Raw genomic sequence first — 21084 nt, forward strand, 5'->3', positions numbered from 1 at the left:
ATTGGATTTTTTCCATATTTAGTTTTATCTCGAAAAAGAAATCTAACAGCCCTTGCGCGAGAGTACTTTCATGTAGCATTCACCACATGGTGAAGTCTTTCACCGGCACTTGTACAATCCCGGGTAAATATACTTTCTTTTAATTGTGGACACACAGGAGGATCGATTGAAAAAACAAGGTTTAACTAACATTTAAAAATAAATGTGCGAGAAAACATTCAGGTAGGAGTAGACAAGAGAAAAAAGGGTCGTCGGATGAACATTAATCTCTATACTGTTCTGATCAAGAAAGATGAGTCGGCTCTAATGTACAGAAATACCTATCCCGGCGCCCAAGGTTTTACTTATAAACAGCTCTTTCTCTATTTTTAAACAATTTCGCGTTTAAAAAAAAATTGCGCAGTGCATTCGAATGTTTGTTTAAACAAAACGAGCTATTAATGTTCAATCTATCGAATAAATTAAGTTTAAGTTCGGGGCTCTTTTAAGTTTAAACAAATAAACAAGGGCGTCTAGGGAGATCGTTGACTTCGGAGAAAGTGTTTGAACCACTGTTTTAAGCCCCAAGCCGGTTTTTACACTCGGGCCCGATTCACTTTTTCTCGGCCTTAGCATTTTAAATTAAGACGCAGAGCTCCTATGAATTTTAAATCTATAATTAATTTTTATAACCAGACTGACATGCACGATTGTGCTTCCTGTTCCAAGCAATACGCATGTTGTTGAGCAGTATTTGTCCCGTTAACTCTTAAAACATACAGCATTCAAAACAAACTCAAATAATTAATTATTTTCTCTATTGCAGAACCGTTTGCAATTGAAATTTTCAAACGCCAGCCTCAATATTGTTTATTTAAGAAATATTAGTTTTTAACTTTCGGTTTAATTCCTTATGCTTTGTCATTAACAGATCTTATAACCCCCTTTGAATGGGACTTTGCTTTTCTTTAAATCAGCCTTCCTTATGTTTTGTAAGTACCAGATCTAAAGTTACTAAATAGGACTAGATTGTCTTTAAAAACCAATGTTTTAATATGACTGTCGACCGCGACACTCAACGGATAGTTAGACTGTACGACTAATTTGAATTCATATGACTTTTTATTTTCAATACTAAATCTCTGTATTATTAATTTTTATCAATATTTGCCGAGACAAAACAAGATTTTCAACGCGAAGAAAAGACACGATATAAAAGTTCTTAAGTGAGAAAAACGGAAACAACGATCGTCTTCGTCTAGTTCATGTCTATTTTTAACTTAAGAATTACAGATAGTATACAACTTATTTAAAGTTTTCAAATTTCAAATTCCATCTCCTCCGCAAGCCCCTTGGTACTTTGTCACCGTTATGTTCGCTAAGGGAAAGACGCTTGCAATGCAAGCAATTAACGAAGCCTAAACCAGGCTTTCCACCAAACAAGACTTTACGATTCATGCGATACTTTGGTCACGAGGCCCTTGGGATTTCGGGCTGGGAAAGAAGTTCGCACGAAGCCCGTTTTCATTAATAATATGCAACATGTGTGTTTGAAGGAAAAACGGCACAATTGAAATGTATAAAATATTTAAAAGAGTGTGTAAAAATTGTCAGTGCGAAAGGAAATTTTATAACTACAGTTTTATGCAAACAATAAAACATGGATCGTCAAATGTTTCCTTTTTCATTTTTTAATTATTCTATTGAATAGGCAATTGCTGCTATCTTGTAATGAGTACTAATAGGTTTTGGGGGGTTTCATCTATTCAAATAAGAACTTCGGAAGAACTTTACTGAAACTTTTCCACAAGCGAAGGAATGTTAAAAAGTATTTAAGAAGATCCTTAAAGAAGGAATATTTAGTTTAATTTTAACGGCTTTTCCAATAGACTTCTTGCACCAAAGGCAAGTTTGTAATAATAGGGCGACATTTCTCAATTAATTCAGGCTAATTTAGTGCTGACTCACCAAGTTCATTGCTCAAGAATGAAGAACGGCAGACGGCCAGCTTGACAGAAAACACGTGCAAAATTCAATTTTGACATGGCATTCGACCGGAAATGGATGAGGTAACGCTTGAGAACCGAACGGCACGGGATATCGGAGCATACTAGCCGGATGGATGTGTGATACGGATCCAGGGAGCGCGCTCTGTCCAAGACCTTGTAGAAAAATTATACGATATTCTTCTGATAAACTCTGCCCCGATGACAGATATCTGTGATAAAAGACGATACGGTATACCTAGGTTCTTAGGAAAACGCCGGGCGTATTTTCCTTACGTCTCACATGGTTATTATTCAACATTTCATACAGAAAACCCGGTTAATTTATATTTTAATAGGACTGATTGTAAAGGGGAAAATGGAAAAACGTTCTAAAATTCAAGGGCGAAAATGAAAGCCTTTTAGCGAATTCTCTGTCACAACCACGGATCCGTTACAGGTGTCGTGACTGCAGAAAGCCTGAGTTTGCACAACTACCTATCACCAACTTAAAAGAACAACAATAAAATAATAAGAGCAAGCAATTTTTAAGAAAATTACTTTCTTAAAAATGGTAATGTTTGAACTTTAGAATATCATTAACAGAAGTGAAAAAATGAAATTGCTCAACGTTTGTGACCAAACTTCGAAAAACCTCCTTGTTTACGAAGAAACCATTCAATTAATCGCTTTTAATTGTAAACACTTTCGCTTCAATGCAAATAATCCTCACTGTTACTTTTAGAAAAATGGAAGAAAATAAAAGTCCATTTTCTCTAATTAAGATTATTTTAAGGAGCATAATCAAAATATGAACGGTAGATAGTGAAAACGCTGGTGAGAGTGGGCGATACGTCTATTTACCGACGACAGACAGTGAATAAATTAATATTTTAATAATCTACTCAACCAATCAAAAAAAGGCACCTAAATACACGCAGTACGATATAACAACTTCACGGCATGGCTTATTTTTCTGCTGCAAATTTCTCGAAATAAACAGTGGAAGGATGAACAAAATTTATTCGGAGATTCCTCTCTTAGGGTGATGAACCTGTACTCTTGTAAATGGGTCGCTTCCAATCATTTTGGTCTACGCACCCTAGCACTTTATGTCTTTCGCCTTCTTCAGAGCACCGCCTGAATGCTATTGTCCCCTTTTTATGAGAAAACTGATGGTGTACATAGAGGCGATAGCGTAACCATGCACTGAAGAAGGCATACCAAAATGATCGAAACTGATCAAACTACAAAATGAATTCTACACATATTTCGTTAGATTGTTAAGTAATTCACTATTGAATAGTGTATTCTAAAAATCAAATGTCAGCCAATCAAAGTTGTACAAACACCACCGGGTGTCCTGGAAATGCAGCAAATTCAACAGTTTTTCTCGTTGATAAAACAAGTTCTCTTATCTAATTGGTGACACAATTGTTGCTCATTGCTGGGTAGTCCTGCTAAATTATACCGAGCAAAATGTATAAAGGAAAAAATTGGAAAAAGGAGACTATCACCTTTTGAAGTTGTTAAGATTAGATTAGATGGGAATCAATCATTGTAAACCGCTTTCTGAAGAAAACTGAAGTTGCCATTAAATAATCTTCTAAATATATACAGACTGCCAAATAAAAGAAAATATCTGGAAAATTTTTCGAATATTAGTGATGGTTTACTTTTTACTGTATTTCCACATTAGCCATTACAGAAATTTAATTTAGTTACTGGCAATTATTGCAATTAGCATGGGACCTCACCATCAAATTAGACGTAATATGACATTCAGAATAACATCTGCAAAATTGAAACATATACAATGTAAATAGAAAAAAATTGAAACAGTCAGAGTACATCTAAATATATATCAAAATATATGGGAAAACATTATCAACTGCTTCCTGAAAAAACAGTTCTATAAATAAGCTCCAAAACTTATATTACCAACAAACAGAAGGCTGCTCTATGTCCACTTAATTGAAGGGTGCATTCCCTGGCTCCGTATAGAGAGCGCGTAGGTACGCCACCCGATAAAAGATTATATTTGGGTACATTGTACCGATTTTTGGAGAAAACAGGGGCGTTTTATTGTATATCGTACTGACCTATGCATTTTGTGTCTCCTAGTGCAGTGGTTGACAAACCGCGGCTCTTTCATTAAATGTTTAGTGCAGATACGAAGCGAAAAGTATGACAGGTGCAAGAAATGGGATTGTCGCTATTTTTAAAGAAAAAATAATAATCACGGGATACTTACTTACCATTGCATTATTCATCAGGAAGCACTATTTGCGCAGACATTACCTGAAGAAATTTGCTCAGCAGGTTCAAAGACTTTAGAAACAACAAAGCGACTTTTTACCCTTTAATATTGATATTGGCAGCTTTGAAATGCAGTTGTTGGATTTAAAAAAAAAGAATTTTGGAGCTCAAAATTCGAGCGTCTTTAAACTGATTTACAGCTATTGGAGAAAAATAAATCTGAATTAAGTTTACAGCACAAATTGTCTGCTTTGAAAGATCTGGCAAGGGAAGATAGGTTGATTTTTAACACCTGGATGATGATCAACTGAAGAAACTAGCGTTTGATGTTCATTTTTTATTTGGGTTTACATATTTATGCGAACAATCATTTTCAAGCATGAACTTTATCAAGAGTTGATTAAGAAATCGGCTTATCGATGGGAACTTGGAATCGGGCCTAAAATTAAAAACAACAAAAGCTGACTTACCACTACTTTCGAGAGTGTACTTTTAATTCTAATTATTTCGATAAAAATGTCTACTAAAGCAAAGCTTAAGTTTAAAAAATGGCTCATTGAATAAACTTCAATTTTGTATTTTTGATTATATTTGGCTCTTTTGGATGACGAGTTTGCCGACCACTGTCCTAGTGTGATGAGAGTGAACCTATTTATTGGCGGAAATATTTAAATTAGATTAGTGTGTAAACTGTGATGGGGGAATATCAAAAGTTCACTTTAATTGAGTGAATGTTATGTAAATAGGAAAGAATGTACTTAAGTAAGAAAGTTTGGACCTAGAAAGTGATTGAATTGGGGCTGAAATGATCAAGCTGTTGATATTCCCTAGAACCCTAGTTCGGCGACTGGAAGAAAGTTCTGACCTCGGACTGCCAACACCTGGGGTGGCTGATTCTCTAGGCCTGCCAGTAATTTATTGTAAATTACAAGTGGAATTGCCGGTTTATTGCAAGAAGTGATAGGCTCCAACAATGTACTTGTAAATGCAGATTTGAGCTTATATAAATCAGCAATCAGCAGTAATACCGTTTACCTACTGCATTTGGAGTTATTTCTTTTTAATTGCTAAGGAATTCTCCACACTTGCATACGTATATGAACATGTGCAGAACGGAGCTTATATAAGACAGTAATTAGTAATCAACAACTGAAATTATTGTGGAATGCTTTGTGTTTTGTGACTAAGTGAAGCCAATAATTTAATTAGCTGTCATGTCAAACAATTGTTGCACCGTGCGTACAGTTCTATCGCCAAGTTCAACGGGTATAACGCATTAATATCAACATTAACTGGTCAATGAAAATGTATCTTCTTGTGTACCAGAGGAACTTATTAGTAACAAAAACTAATCGACCTAAGACTATTAGTTTTAGAGCTAAGAGACTCCACAAGATCGAAACGGTACATTTTATAGAACTTTACCAAACTCAGTAAGGGAAAATTGGCCTTCATTTATGAATAGAAATGAAGTCGTTTCCTCTGTGACAACACAAGGGCACATATTTCCTTGGTGAGACGGCAAAGACTGTTGCACTTGCTTCCTCTCACCAATTTCCGGTCAACGATGTTATCAAATTATAATATCAATAGATAGATAAATTTTTATTGTAAGTTTGTTGAGAGGAAAAGGTAATAAAATTGCCTGAATGAGGGCTGGTAGTTAACAATAAAAACAACCATATAGATTGTGTTATAAGAGTACAGTTTTAGGCTATTTACTTTGCTCTTCTTAACTTCCATTAAATGTTAACATAATTGGCAGCTTTATAAGTTTTAATTGAAATACTTTCGACTTTGATAAAAAAAATTAATCAAGGAAGGAAGCGAAGTATTTGTTGGAGAATGTTGACTTGAATTTATAATCCATTATTTAAATTGTCAAATGTTCAATATCATTCTCACTTTTGATCGAAGTACACCAGTTTATCTTCGAACTGGTCGGAACAAATGTCGGTAATTTCAAACTTCCTTCCTCGCCCCTTTACACCCAGGCGTCTGCACGCACGTCGGCGATATGTCTAAGGTCGTTTTCCAGTTATGCCAAAGTTCAATATTCCCTTTTAACCGGTCTATACAAAACGGGCTAACTGTTCCCTCAGCGCGCAGTCGGGATGGGTGGAGTGTACGGTACATTTTGTAACGTTGGAACGCGCAAAAAACATCTTCAAAACGGTCTAATGTCTTTCATGTGTTGCACAATAAGAATGACATTACAGAATTCTGGTGTCATTAGGGTCACATTTTCAGCTAAGTTCCAGAAACCCTGTTTAAATGTACATCATCTGACATCCAAAAAATACACCTTTATAGATAAATCAGGCTGAATCATTTTAATAAATTAATATAAGCAAAATTTTAACTCAAGTAATATAAAGGTCCGTCTTTTCTCGCTGTTTATTTAGTCGTGAGACGATATTCATAAACAAAGGAAAAACAGCAAAAGAGAAACCGATCGAGTTATTTATGATCAAATGCAGCACTTTATCCTTAACGTAAACATCTTTATCCTTCTCCAAGTAAAATTTTCAAATAGAAACAATTGTATTTTCTGATTTTTCCAGTGTTGTGTATATAAAGTAAGAACTAAACCAACATGAAAATCGATAGAAGACTGGGTCATTGGGTCCAAGTGGCACGGATTAACAAGTGGGAAAATATCGGTCGGAGGAATTCCAAAATGGAAAAAAAATAACCGAAATGCATATTAAATTTCCTTTTTCCTCTTCCTTAATTTTTACTTTCAGGATTGGTGTTAAAATGTTGAACTCGAACGTACTTAGATCAGCCTTGAGATTTATTTATTACTTAACACCTATGCATTTCAGACAGTTGTACAATCATTTTTTTTATTTAGCCCATGCAATATAGCACTAAAATTCAATGGTTTCTAAGGTCTAATTGGTTGGTCCAATTAGATGGTAAGTATTAAAACTTCAAAACATTTTAATAGTTCATGTCAATCAAGTTTTTTTTTGCATCGAAAAGAAAGTGCATTTTAACCAGATTGACCTTTCAATCTCCCTAAATTTATTAATTTTAAGCTAAAACAAGCTTTCTAGGCCAGCCGGTTTCTTATTCAACTCGATATTATTCTATTTTTGAACAGGGCAGAAGGAAACCACGTGAGTAGCTTTATAGATTTTGACTGGAGGAATGTATCTTGCAGGGGATGCATTGTCATTCAAACCGCATCGTGTCGACAAGATTTTTTTCAACCACATTTCAACAACAGAATGCACGGAAGAACAATTCACTTTTCTAGACACAGAAACATTTACCGTCTCATTTATTTAACGACAATAAGATTATTTCAAAAAATTCCTGTTGTAAATATTAAATCAAATAAACTAAGGGAAGTTGGATGTTGATGAGAATGTTTTCGTCTAAGTTTCAAAATATAAATTTAAGCCTTTCATGAAAGTTAATGTTTTACCGTTTTATAAGGGAATATGAAAGTGCATACATAAATAATAAAAATGCTGACAGGTTCACAAGTTCACAAGACTTTTCATTACTTCATGGCATAACAGTTGAGAATACAGCTGAATCTTTCTAAACATTCTTAATAGCATATTTCAGAAGGACTTAAACGATAGAAAATCGAAGTTACAAGTAGTGACTTGCCACCAAAACCATCTCATCAAACGATGGAAGTTGAGTGAAGACAGAAATTTTTTTCTTATAAAGGCGGATTTCACAACTGAACTTCTTGAACAAATATGATAATAAATCATATCAGAAAAGCAGATATACAGGAAGTGCGATCTGAAGAGGGATAGGGTATATGTTCAACATCGCAACGTAACAAGTCGTAATATAGTTATTATTCAAGCGGTAAAAATTCACGCAATTTGTTGTATTGAGATATACTGAATTTTAAATATTCAAGAAATGAAAGAAAGCCTGTTTTGACCGATTAAAAATGCGGAATTCACCTGAAGATTGAATATTGCGGGATGAAAATATGTTACATAATATTATTTTACTTCTTCCTTAGAGCGAAACGGTCAATTAAATCAATTATAGCCGAGGTCAGTAGTCAATTTGACAGACTCAGCTGTCAAGTAAAAGTCGGTGAATATGAATAGAGGCGTTTGACATGACAACACTGCATTGTTTTTCCAGTTGTTGACATGGAAAAAATTGTTGCGCTTTGTCAGAACTTGATGCATCTTTCACCATATTCACAGAATTGTTTTTTCGATGTCGTGAATTTAAACGAATTTTGAAAATTTAATAGTTTTAAGTAAGCTTTCTGTTCAAAGCACTAAAATGAAAAATTTCTTCGAAATTTAATGAGATGTGGCATTTCTTCTGCTTTGCCCCTTTATAATAATGCAAATACTACATTATTTTCAATGTTTAACACTCCTTTCCGCTTTCATTCGTTCTGGTGCAATTCCAATTAATATATTTCGAAATGAAAGGGAAATTATTTTCCACTATTCTCGAAAAAATGTTTCTCATTTCTTTAGAGCTCTCAGTCGTGGCCATTCGTTCCAATTAACGTGAATGGTAATAATCAACTAAAAAGATGATCATTTTTTTCAACTTTCTGATGTTAATTACTATTAAAAACAATCGTTTTCGCAAGGCTAAACATTACCGAAATGCTTTTTAAAAAAGCGTGCTTGAGCATGGGCATTCAGCAATTAAATATTGGAATATTTTCATGTACCTATGATTATCTAGATATCTAACTCATCACCTACTACATTATCAGTATTGCCATAAACTCATAATCATGCAATTCATCGTACATACAAGACTAGAATTTAGACCAGAAAGAAAATCGTCAATTGAACAAAAATAGCAAATGATATTTTTTTGTCTAAATACTTAATTAAAAATTAATGGAAGTTAATCGAGGAAAAAACGTTCATTGCCTTCTACATGTCTTTTGTTTGTTGGCTGGGCAATATTAAATAATGAATCAACATCAATTGAAAAACAATTCCTAACAGGTTTCTTATGAACATACAAAATAAGATAATAAACTTGTATTTTGTTAAATACTTAACGTAACACAAAATTAATTTTTTAATTCTATCAGGTTGAGTATGTTTATAGAATGATATAATGACAGTGGGAGTCAATTAGATTTTTTTTTTTTTTAAATTGGAAATAACACAAATTTAACAAATTTGAACCTTTTCCTCTTTTGTATAAAAAATCAGATTAATTAAAACATCTACGAATGCCTCATCAGGGTTAATGTAAAGATTATACAATTATGTGTATACATAGATATTTCTGTCTGTCTATAAAGCAAGTTATTTATACTGAGATTTTAATGAAAATGTAATAATGTGTATATGTTGTTTATATGTTTGTGTGTTTTGTTTATGTACATACATGTTTTGTTTTCTTTGAATATTAACAAGTGTTTACTATTTTTGTTAGTTAAAACCACGAACGTTTATAAAGCACTGTTACGATGGAGGGAGCATGTCAATTCAACTACCACGTATGCCTAGAGACTAAATAAAAAATTACAATCAATTTAGACATAAACGAAGCTGGTACGAGGGAAAATAGCTTTTTAGTCGGATTTTTAAAAAAACACAGCTTTATATTTACATATTGTTACTTACAATACGTTATTATGTTTGTTAAGTGCATAATTCTTATATAAATATTTCATAATCAGACCATATTTTTTGTGTTGTGTCTATGCATGTGTACTATTGTATTGCACTAAACAAGGATGTACAATTTTGCATAAATTGTTGTACTTGACTTATGGTACCTTGATAATATATTAAAAAACACGTACAATGTGCATTATTTAAAAAGAAAAAAAAATTGTGAATATGAAGTTCCATAATTAGAACCTATTGTACAAGGATTGCGCCAGGAACAATAAAGGCTTCTTCCTACCTGTAGTGTTTGTTTACATAGCATATCATTATAAACACGAAGCCTTTTATTGAGAGTGAAGTGGAGACAAAATCACACATCGTCAACACTTTCTCCTCAACATACAATGAAAAGTTCCGTTGAACTATAATTTTTCGTCAAAGACCCCCCAAGCCCGTATGTCAGCGGTAAATAGACTGAAACAATGGAGCCGTGAAACAGCTTTCATCGTTATGAATGACTTAATGTTTTTTTTATTAAATTAAAATATCCTTTCCTGAACCGCTTCTCCTCCCATTTAATGATATAAATACGTTTACTGTACTGTAGAAACCGAAACAGAAAAAGAGAGTATGTAGTTTATAAACGAACTAGGAAAAGCGAAAATTTTAAAAATCAAATTAGACTTCAAGATTTACTATGAATATTTATAACTTATAACACATCACAGAAAATGTACCATAAGTTCCATAATAACATAACAAAAAAGATCTTTAAGACATGCCTAGGATGTTTCCCATTTAATTTCTTATGCCAAATGGTAAAAACGTTCTTTTCGTTGTTCCATTTTAAACGACCTAAAGTTAAACAGTTAAATCTGTATAAAAAGTTGGTGGAAGGAAAAGATTCAATGATTGAACCTGCCTTTGGATTTTCTCTTGTTCAAAAATATAGATAATACAACTATTTGTAAATATGGATCAAAGCTATAATCTTATAATCCCGTATGTTTTTCCCAATGTATTTATAGTTATATAAACATTACAATTAGCCAAAATGAAAGAAAAGATGAACATGGTAGCAACATCGTAACATGAAACAGGGATATGAACCAACTGCCATTTGGCAGACCTCTCTCTCTCTCTCTCTCTCTCTCTCTCTCTCTCACACACACACACACTCTCTCTCTCCCTCCCTCCGACTATCAAACAATATTAATAATTTAAAAACTTGATCAAATAAATAAAAAAATATTGTCTCTAGGGCAACTAACAATTCACCCCACAGACAATTAAACTCACTATTAAAAAGCATGGAATTCACAATATTTCTAGTTTGGTCACTTATTTTCATGTATACAAGTTAATCTTTCATCAGCTAAAAGTCCTGTTGTTTTAAGCTGTGATAATAAATTTTGAAAATCTGTCATCTGTGTGTGGTTCTTACCTCACTGAGTCCCAAAGAGGACCTGTGGTCCGTGTGGCTTTGGTTGGTCATGAATTCATCGAAACCTCAAAAGAAATTAGTGATAAATACAACACTTGTTGATAATCAATGATTTCACTATCGTTGGTTTATTATACTTCACCGAAATAGAATAATGTTCTAACATGTTTTCACTGCAGTGATATGAATTCTATCAGGCGAAAAAAAAACCACGAAATAACGGGAAATATCCTTCGCGACTTACGCAAAAAGTTCCACAACTCAACAGTAAAAATTGCATGAGAGTGTTCACTCATATCCTATCAATGGAAGGAAAAATAGAATGGAGTGATCCATGAACCGTGAACTTTCTCGTTTGTCCTGGGATGGTAAATCCAACGTGTGAAAAAAATAATATTTTTTCTATAATACCGTATATCCACTAGCTCAAAAAGTATGTCCACTTGGTACAACTGGGAGACGATCTAAACCCGAAAAAGAAGATTACCGACCGAATGGGAGCGTAACATCTATCATTGGAGCTGTTTCGTTTAAGGACGTTTCTTTAAAATCAGAAGAAAAAATCAATTCATCCAGGATAATCGTGACTATCTTTTATCTGATGGTCCCACGGTGGACTTGCATTGAGAAAGAACAAATTCCTTTTTCTAATGCAACACTGGGAATCAGTTTAACTTTCATCACAGATTAAGAGTTCACAAAAAAAAGAAAAAAAGAAAAGGAATTGTATAATTTAAACCATGAAAGTTTCGCAAACTTGGTTAAGTTTGGTATCTTTGGGTAAACCTGAATAATGGACATTACATGAAAGACTTTGCACTGGGCTACCACGTTAATTGAATTCACAGATCTAATAAGTGTTCTTAAGTAAGTTTCCTCCTTTCTCCGCCGTCTATCTATAGCCTATTTCTAAAGTGTCTTCTTGACAATCGATGTTATTCAATACGCTCAGCTGATCCAGCTGAAAATCTTGCGGTTCGAGAGAATGAAAATTTCCAATTAGTACGTACGTGCCAGACCGCCGATGTGGAAGATCATTACCGTGACAAGTCACGCCTAAACACAATGGGATCATTTTGGTCAGAGTAAAGTGGTACCTTCAGCCCTCAAAACTTGGCAATCTTTCATTAGGATTGCAGAGGAAAGTAACGATTGGACACTTCCCGAAGAGCTACGCGGGAACTCGTCCTTTTATAGCTTTGCACCACTCTAAATTTGACCTGATTCTTTAAGAAAAAATTTAATATCAAATAGAGTCGGAATGCTATTTAAAAAAAAAAGAATCCTAAAATAAAATGGTTTAAATCGACGTGTAAATCCAGTAGAATTAATAACTTCAATTAATATTAATCAGAAGTTACAAAGAATAATTTGGCATGATAATAAATGTATTAAATATTAGATGCAGAAAATATTCTATAATGAGCAAAAATGTTTTTACAAAGCAACCACCACAGATTTTACTCAATACTGCGAAGATTTGCTGTTTTGTGTCCGTGTCTGTGTGTGAGTGACAGAGATAGAAATGGAAAGATAGATAGATAGAGAGAGAGAGAGAGAGAGAGAGGAGAGAGGAGAGAGAGGAGAGAGGGAGAGAGAAGAGAGGGAGAGGGAGAGAGAGAGAGAGAGAGAGAGAGAGAGAGAGAGAGAGAGATTTGATAAGCGATTTATTTTTACAAATGTCGCAGAGTTAGGTCAATTTGACTATCTCACACTCAACGAGAAACGAAAGAGAGAGAGAGAGAGAGAATATGAGAGTGAGAAGAATTAAATATGGCCATTTTAAACAAAATTATCCTTTTCTTATATACTTCAATATTATCATTTTATTATTCAGAAATTTGTGAGATGCGGTCTGATCACCATTTTATATTGATCTAAGTATACAAATGTCTGTACAGATTTTGCTTAAAAAACTAAAAGCCAGTTTTACTAATCAAATGCCAGAAGAGGAGATAATCGATTTTTTGTACTGTAATTATTTATCTTAATTGTTAAACAAAAATATAATTTATTAAATTATAGATGAACTCATACACAGAAATTCTGATAATTCATATCTACAACATTACTATAATAAACAAATCATCTATCAGAACAATTGCTAGCCGCAGTCTAATCGATGGGTAAACATTTGAGTTTAATTTTCAAAGAGGCTGATACTTTCAAGAAAAAAAAACAAAATAATGGCTAATTAATTGTAATGGAAATATTAACATTTAGCCATTGAGTCATGCGTTCTTTCGAATTGATCAAAATAAACTAATTTCTCGTAGTATCGTCATAATTATTCGTAACTACATGATAAAATACAAGATATGGCCAATGTTTTCGTCAACGCAAGTGAGCAATTATGCTCCATATTACTATTGCTAATCCATCATAAACTAAGACTATTGTTTTTTATAAAAAGTAATCTGTAATTCAATTTATATTTAATAATTTTCTCTCAAATGACTTTGTTATATAGCATCCCTTCTTAACTATATCTCTGTTATATTAAAGATACCTGTTCAACTTATAAATGTGAATTTCGGCTTTCATTAACTAATTAGTTTACTCTGTAAATGACTACAAGGTCGGTGCTACTGTTAAAATTATCTCACAATCAGATCCGACCCTTTCTACATTTTCGAAAAGCAACAACACTGACGAATTTTATATTCTTTTGTACCTCGACCTTACTTACATAAGCACGGATTGTTTTGTCAAGATTAAGTTGAACTCAAGTCGAGGGAATTGATAAGAACTGTTTTCTTGCATTTTAAAAATACTATTGTTACATTTTTTCATTTAGTCTTTTTTTCTATAATACATTTGTCACATTAAAAAATGGTTATTACAAATATATGAATGTTTAAGAGAATGGATAGTAGTGAAATTCATTATATATAACTTAACAAGATGTAGGTACTCTTAACCATTTTTCGTTATGTAGTGCTATTTGACTGTTCACTTTTTCAATTACTGGCAATGATTATGTTAATGCCGTACTAGCAGAATGATATTAAGAAAATTAATATGCATTAGCAAATTGGGAATATTTTCAACGACTAAGCTTTCATTACCACTAGTGAAAGTTTTTTTAGAAAAATCCCTAACCATCCCTGTTAGGTAACACTGTTGTTTACTGGTGTGATAACGATTATAACAAGAAAATCAAACATAATTAAAAGTAAAAAAAGGGGAGAAAACTGTACAAATATCGCGTCCAATGTCACGCCCGTGCTTTCGTAGGATTCTTTGTATGCTAAATCTTCAGGAATATTTTGTTTCACCTAATGAAAACAATATTCAAAGCGAAAGTATGATCTCCTTTTTAGATCATTTAAAATCGCAGGTCGATCATTTTGCCTTTTTTGGAAAAAAAAAGACATAATCAATATCGAACAAGAACGTTACTGTCATATAACTTCGAGTTAATACTGTTTTGGCTTAGAGATTGTCAGTTTGTTTGCCAAATTAAGCAGAACAAACTGAAATTTCCAGTTGATCTTGATCGACTATTATTAAACCCTTGCAAATTTATGCTAGAAATACCTTCTGACATGGGCATTTTTTGACGCACATTTATAACTGGTGAAGTGAAATGTTTAAAACAATCTATATAAATGAGTTTTAGAAACTCCACATAATAATAATTTTCATCTTACCGTTTTAAAAACCAAATTAAACCAAAAATTTGGTTATTCTGGCAACAAATGTGGAACAATGTAACGGACAACAAGCTAAACGAAATAAATAGTGGTGTTAGGCCTTGGAAATCACCTATTAGACAATCTAGATTTGAAGAAACGGTGTTAACAAGACTAAGAATTGGCCATACCCGTCTTGCTCGTAGTTATTTGATGTCACGAGACCAACCACCCAAGTGTGAAAACTGTGAAGAACTCCTAATAGACTGCTCTTACTATAATAACAGCCAAAGAACCTTAAGTATATCAAATTCAAAATCAAAGAGAACATTTTTACGAGTTAATAGTCCAACTAATAACATTTAATTTTCCTTATAAATATTATTATTTATCAAGGCGGACATGACCCTATGGTTGATCGCCTTTATAAATTTAAAAAAAAAAATTAAAAATAAAGATAATTTTGCCTCAAAGATAAAATTCTTTCCCCATTCCTTTCGCAAGGACTAAAATGGGAATAATATTCAATTTGGTAAACGTGGGAATTACAGAAGTGTTTGTTTAACATCGATCCGCATGAGCTGGCAGAACGAAACTGAGCGGACCGTTTGTGCATCGGTTCTTCTCTGGTCCTACGAACCATTTCTTACGCGCAAGCGGATTTGCTTGCAAGAAACCTGTACGAAAAACGCTTATTGTCTCTCATGAATGGTTGCACGAAAAAATATAATCTCAGTGGACCGAGCAGCTAACACGTCTTGACTAAAAAGAAATAAAGCTCAATCCGGACCAGAAATTAAAGCATATGACGACGGTGGGGACACACTTTGTGGCATCAAGAACCAAAAATTAAAGCCCCAAATCATTCACCAAAAATCCAAACAAACTCAATAGCGAAATTTCTCTGCCAAAGAAGGCTTTTGAGTTCTCTGAAAGATGGCAAAAAAGGGAAAAACAGGCGGATAATACTATAATATCCTTATGTATGAAAGCACAACTAATAAATTATTAGCCAAATATTTCTTATATTTGTTTATATTTTTTCTGTTTTACGTTAATTCTTTACAAATCAATGTAACACTAACATTTCACTTGGGATCTGTGATTGTCAATAGCCATGAATGTTCAAAGGAAACTTAATACGTCTTGTTAGGCACTGTCAAAGATTTATGAGCAAAAGCGAAAATAATAGAAATTAGTGCTTAAGACTTTTTCAAGCCACCAAGATAAGCTTCGATTAAGTAGTCATTTCTGTGGCCAGACTGCGGAATTTATTCAAGATTGTAATGGTCAGGATATTCAGTTCAGTATTTAATGATTTAATTTCAGTCGTCAGTATTGAATGGTCAGTAGGCAACCAATTTCGACAACGTTATTACGTCTAGCACTCGGAAGTCTCCCAAATGGAATGAGTCAGCGTCTTGCCTCGCTCTGCTTATAACCCTGTCGGGCATTTGTAAGTTTGAAATCAATAGCAGTACTTATTTGCCAAAACTTTTTTTTTGTAGAATGATAAGAGAACCTGTCTATCTGTCCACCAAAAGTGGAAAAACGTTGAACTCTAATCCTTGATTTATAAAAATAATACTGCGATGGGTTCGGCATCGATACTGTTCTTGCCAATTCCTAGTTCTGGTAAAATTGAAAATGAATCAGCGACTTGCCTTACCCTACTTACAACCCAGCAGTTATATTAGGACGCGAGGGGTTTTTCAAATGCTGACAGGTAGAGGGATAAAACCTCTGAGAAGTAAGAAATGCATATTTGTTAACAAACCCAATCCATTTTAACAGATTAAAGCGAGACTATTAGTTATTGCGAACAAAAGAGTTTTGTTATAAGAGTTATCGTTCTTTCCAACCTAATATAATCAAGTTCTTACCTTTATTGAGTTTTGGAATGAGCATTCGGAGACGGCTCGAAGGTCCGACCTTGGCCACGTGGAAGAAGCAGTCGGACAGCTCGCCTGCACCCTCCAGGGTCCCTCCATCACAACTCTCTCTACACGATTATCAAAAACCTTTTACACATCGCCACCCTCGACAAGGCATACTAAAACTCTCCGGCAGGGACGAAAAGTCCCTCCAGAGAATAACACCTCGTCGTCCTTGGTAAATTAGTATACTATTGTCTAATTTTGAGCTCTTTGGCCTATTAACGAATACTTGAAAATTTATCTCTAATAAATGCTATTGCGCTTGAAAACTTTCTATCACGAAAATTAGTCTAGTTTTAATATAAAAGACGGTTTATCAATCAAATTTAAATTAATAGTGACCAAAAGGGTTGTTCTATTATTAACAAGTAAATGTTATTGTTACTAATCAATTTATGGTTAAAAAAAATGAACCAAAACAAAATAAAGGCCAAAAAACAATCAATTACATATCAACAAAATCTATTTAAAAATATCCCTTTTTTAATTTTAGCATATGTTAAAGTGGATTCTTTCATTTAGAGGTTATTTATTTCAGAAAATAAAGAAAGAAACAAAAAATTTGGTTACAAAGAAATATATATTTTATTTAAAAGTTCTAGAGAGAAAAGCCCAAAACACAAGTCAAGAAAATAATAATACATGATATATTACACAGGTAACTACAATACAAAATTATTCAAGGAGTTTCTCATCAAATGGAATCCAAAGTTAAAACAAAGTAGAAACTAAAACCTCCCGATTTATAACTGATCCGAACCTTTTTCTTAAAGCAGGCAGAAAGGACGAGCATTACAACCGTATAAATTTAAACATTGGCCCATAGGAGAGCGAAAATATTCCTAATTAAGAGCTAAAGAAGTAGTGCAACAATGGTATAACCTAGACATTGAGAATACAATGGGGGGGGGAATCCTACGGGATGAATTTAATTTTAAAACTTTCCATGAGAGTCAGGAAGGTCAAAATCCTCCTGCTTTTCATGCTTTCAATCTGTCAGATTGTTTAAATCCGAATAGGGCAGATAATTTGAACAAGGAATTTGGAGGCTAGTTGCTGGACTCTTTTTTAAAATGTATATCCGCCAGAGGTACACTTGTATTCTAAATTACTACATTTCTTAAGGTGCTTGATGTAAATAATGTTTCTTAAAGTCCGCTGACTTTTTATGAAGCTAAGACCAAGTAAAAATAGAGTTGAGGTGGACATGAAAGTTAAAGCTATCGTGAAAGAAAACTTAGAGAAGCCAGACTGAGTACACTTCATCCATAGAAATCTAACTTATATGCGAATGAGTCGAGTTCATTATTTCAATATTAAGACAAATTTATTTACATTTGTCCAAATCAAATTTGAGATTGTTTTTGTGACACCCCCTCCACTGAAAATTAATTCAAATCCTCTTTAAGCTATTATGCCAAATTATCCTAAAGTGGTAACTTCCAATTATAAACGATTAATTCGATCATCTTTGTGATCATTATTATTGGTTAAAATAACGTAAATCAGGTCAATATTGACATGTGAACCGGTCGTTACCCCTGATCTCTTCGCAGTATCGAACACCTCCGTAGTAAATGGATGTGATCAATTCTGAGGAGTCGGGACTGGATTCTAATTCGCACCTAGAGATTACACATTACGATACATTTTTGGGGTAAAAACCTGTAGTAATTCAGTCGGGGGGACCGGGAACTAGCACGGGAGGTCATTTACACACCAATTTGCAAGTTCAATTTCCTACGTGGTTCTTATAACACAATTTCATTTACGATACTTTCTGTAAGCCGTTAAACCTACTTTGAAATTTCCAATGTAGTAGATAAAATTACACATAATTTAACCGTGCCGTTACCACAATTGCTTTGCAACGTCCTACATATTAAATAGATATATTCTTTAAACCATTATCCTCTTTTCAATTTCCAAAATAAATGTACAATACTATTTAAATTATTAGTCATAAATCTATTTGCAATTTCCTTCCTACACAGAATAGATACTCTTATTCATAAATAAATCTATTTACAACGTCTAACCTAGCAGATAGATATATTCTTTAAAGCTATAGCTTATAAACAAATTTTCTACCTTCCTATTTAGAAAAAGCTATAGTATTTTAAAGCATTGGCTTTAAGTATATTTTTTTTCTTTCCTACAAAGTGCGTGGATAGTATGATGGTCTTTAAACCATTACAAAGTCCATTAAACACGGTTATTCAGATTTCTTTTACGCGGTGCATATACGTTTATTAATTTGTCAGGTTTCTCTGTGTGGTCTGCGGTGTGATGAACCTATAATTTGGTCGTTACCGACCGTTTTAGTCTTCCTACCCTCGCTGTGTTATGGTCTGATCCAGAGAAATGGCGAAACGCGTCCCACAGATCAACATAGCGAGGATGGGCGGACCAAAATGATCGCACCTAATTCGAGTCAGTGAAATTCTAAACAACTTCCTATTAGATGGGTAAATATTTGAATATTGACAGTAAAACGTTTGAAAACTGTTTTCATCGTGGAAAAAAAATTGTCTTGAAAATTTTGGCCTTAAAATCTCGTTTTAATGGAGCATTTTGGGTAATTTGCAGGTTCTTTGTACCTCTTGGGTATTTAGTTTGTTTAAAATTCAACCTACTCATTATATGTGTCTTCCTTTGTCGTATATATTTAATAATAATATTAATAGCAAAGTATTTTATTTTTATATTTTATACAGCATAGGGAATTACATTCATATGAATTACACAGACATGTACTGGAATCCGTTGCTGCTTATGAACGAGTTTATGTTATGTTAATACAAATTCGTATACATTCCGGTTTATTATGAATGAAATAGAGGTTTAACATCTTAAAAAAGCCATTATATTGGATTTTTATTTTGTTTTAGGGCTGAAAAAGGCGTTAAGGTCTAATGAATTTTAATTACGCTTTTATGGCAAATTTACGCCATTCTTGCCCCCAATACGATTGACAGTGTAAAAGCTACTTTCCCCAAACTGGGTGGGTGGGAAAACAGACTTAAAAGGCGTTAATTAGTGAGATTATTTTTTTTTCTTTCTTCCAAATTCGATTTTAAACAGCCGAGTGGTTATTTATTGGTGAAAAACTAGAAAGTCCTCAACACTTAACAGCGATCATTGTATAACACACTAATAAGGAAGGTAATTAATTACATACAAACGCATAGAGAAAAAACACTCGTTGGTCTAAATAATATTCACCGGAGCGTGTCCTATTAAAGGATTCTAACAAGATTGATTTTTTTTTAAGCAAGGGAAATAAAATGGTCAATTACGATTTTTTTAACGAAAGAGGGAAAAACAGCGGTTAATTAAGTTAGCAGGTTAATGCTTAACACACTAACAGTAAAAATATTGTATAATTCATTCATGTACTCCATAAAAGTGATGTAGTACATAAAAGTTTATAAAAAAGATTATAAATGTACTAGCGTCACTGCAAGAAAATTTGGCAATTTAACTTTTCCAACGCGATGGAGTTGAGAAGAATTGACTTTCAAGTTTCACAAAGTTTGGATTTTAAATGGTTCAATTCTTCGGCGAAGTAAAATTTCCAATGTTAGAAACGCGCAATTTCCGGCCGGATGCTGAAGACATCAAAACAGAGTTTCCCCGACTCGCCGACTTCAGAACCTTCAGTACTGAAATCTTGGAAAAATTTTATCAGTCGACGCCGGCGACGATTATTGTTATAAAAAAAAAAAGATAAAAATTACAAATAGGATGACTTTATTTGCTGCTATTTCTTGTTGTTTAAGCACAAAACATATCTCATTGATATTTTTATTTCTGAAAGGAATATTGCACTAAAAAACATTTTAAAGTCCTAATTACGCGAAATGGGGTTGATTAAATAATACATCACACGTGCCTCCCATTAGAAGGTGGGGCAAAATTTTAATATTTAAATTACTAAATTAACGAACAAGCACAAACAGAAAATATTCCAACCACTTTCTTAAATTACATCCATTTTGATCTGAACACTGATTTGATTAGTGAATGACTATTTTTTTTAAGTCCAGAACTTGTAATTAATAATAATAGTAGTAATATGATCCTAGAATCCTTGGCAATATAATGATACATTACAATCCTTTAATCGCTTGATTGCTATAAAACAAGCCTTAATAGAACGCAAAATCTGTAATAAAACCAACTGTCATTCTAATTTTTGAGTATGTCCAACTATCCGCAATTAAAACAAGTATTTAGTTTTATTCCTGTCATTCAAAG

The 21084-nt window shown here is 33.4% G+C and overlaps 1 protein-coding gene across 4 annotated transcripts in view; it reads right to left on the reverse strand.

Moving 5' to 3' along the window:
• LOC106669920 (trafficking kinesin-binding protein milt) overlaps positions 1 to 21084 on the reverse strand; it is a 78380-nt gene that overhangs the window by 47051 nt on the left and 10245 nt on the right. Inside the window, exon 2 of one of the 4 annotated variants that reach the window (XM_014399789.2) lies at positions 16771 to 16889. The exons of 2 other annotated variants lie outside the window; for them this stretch is intronic. In XM_014399789.2, the coding sequence (XP_014255275.1) occupies positions 16771 to 16795 (25 nt within the window). In that variant the 5' untranslated portion in view covers positions 16796 to 16889. Of the gene's footprint in view, positions 1 to 1947; positions 2086 to 16770; positions 16890 to 21084 lie in introns of those variants that run through there. One more of the 4 variants, XM_014399793.2, reaches the window with a different exon arrangement.

This window comes from Cimex lectularius, unplaced genomic scaffold, assembly GCF_000648675.2.
Source record: "Cimex lectularius strain Harlan isolate CLEC.00 unplaced genomic scaffold, Clec_2.1 scaffold146, whole genome shotgun sequence".
In the NCBI taxonomy this organism is placed as follows: Eukaryota; Metazoa; Arthropoda; class Insecta; order Hemiptera; family Cimicidae; genus Cimex; species Cimex lectularius.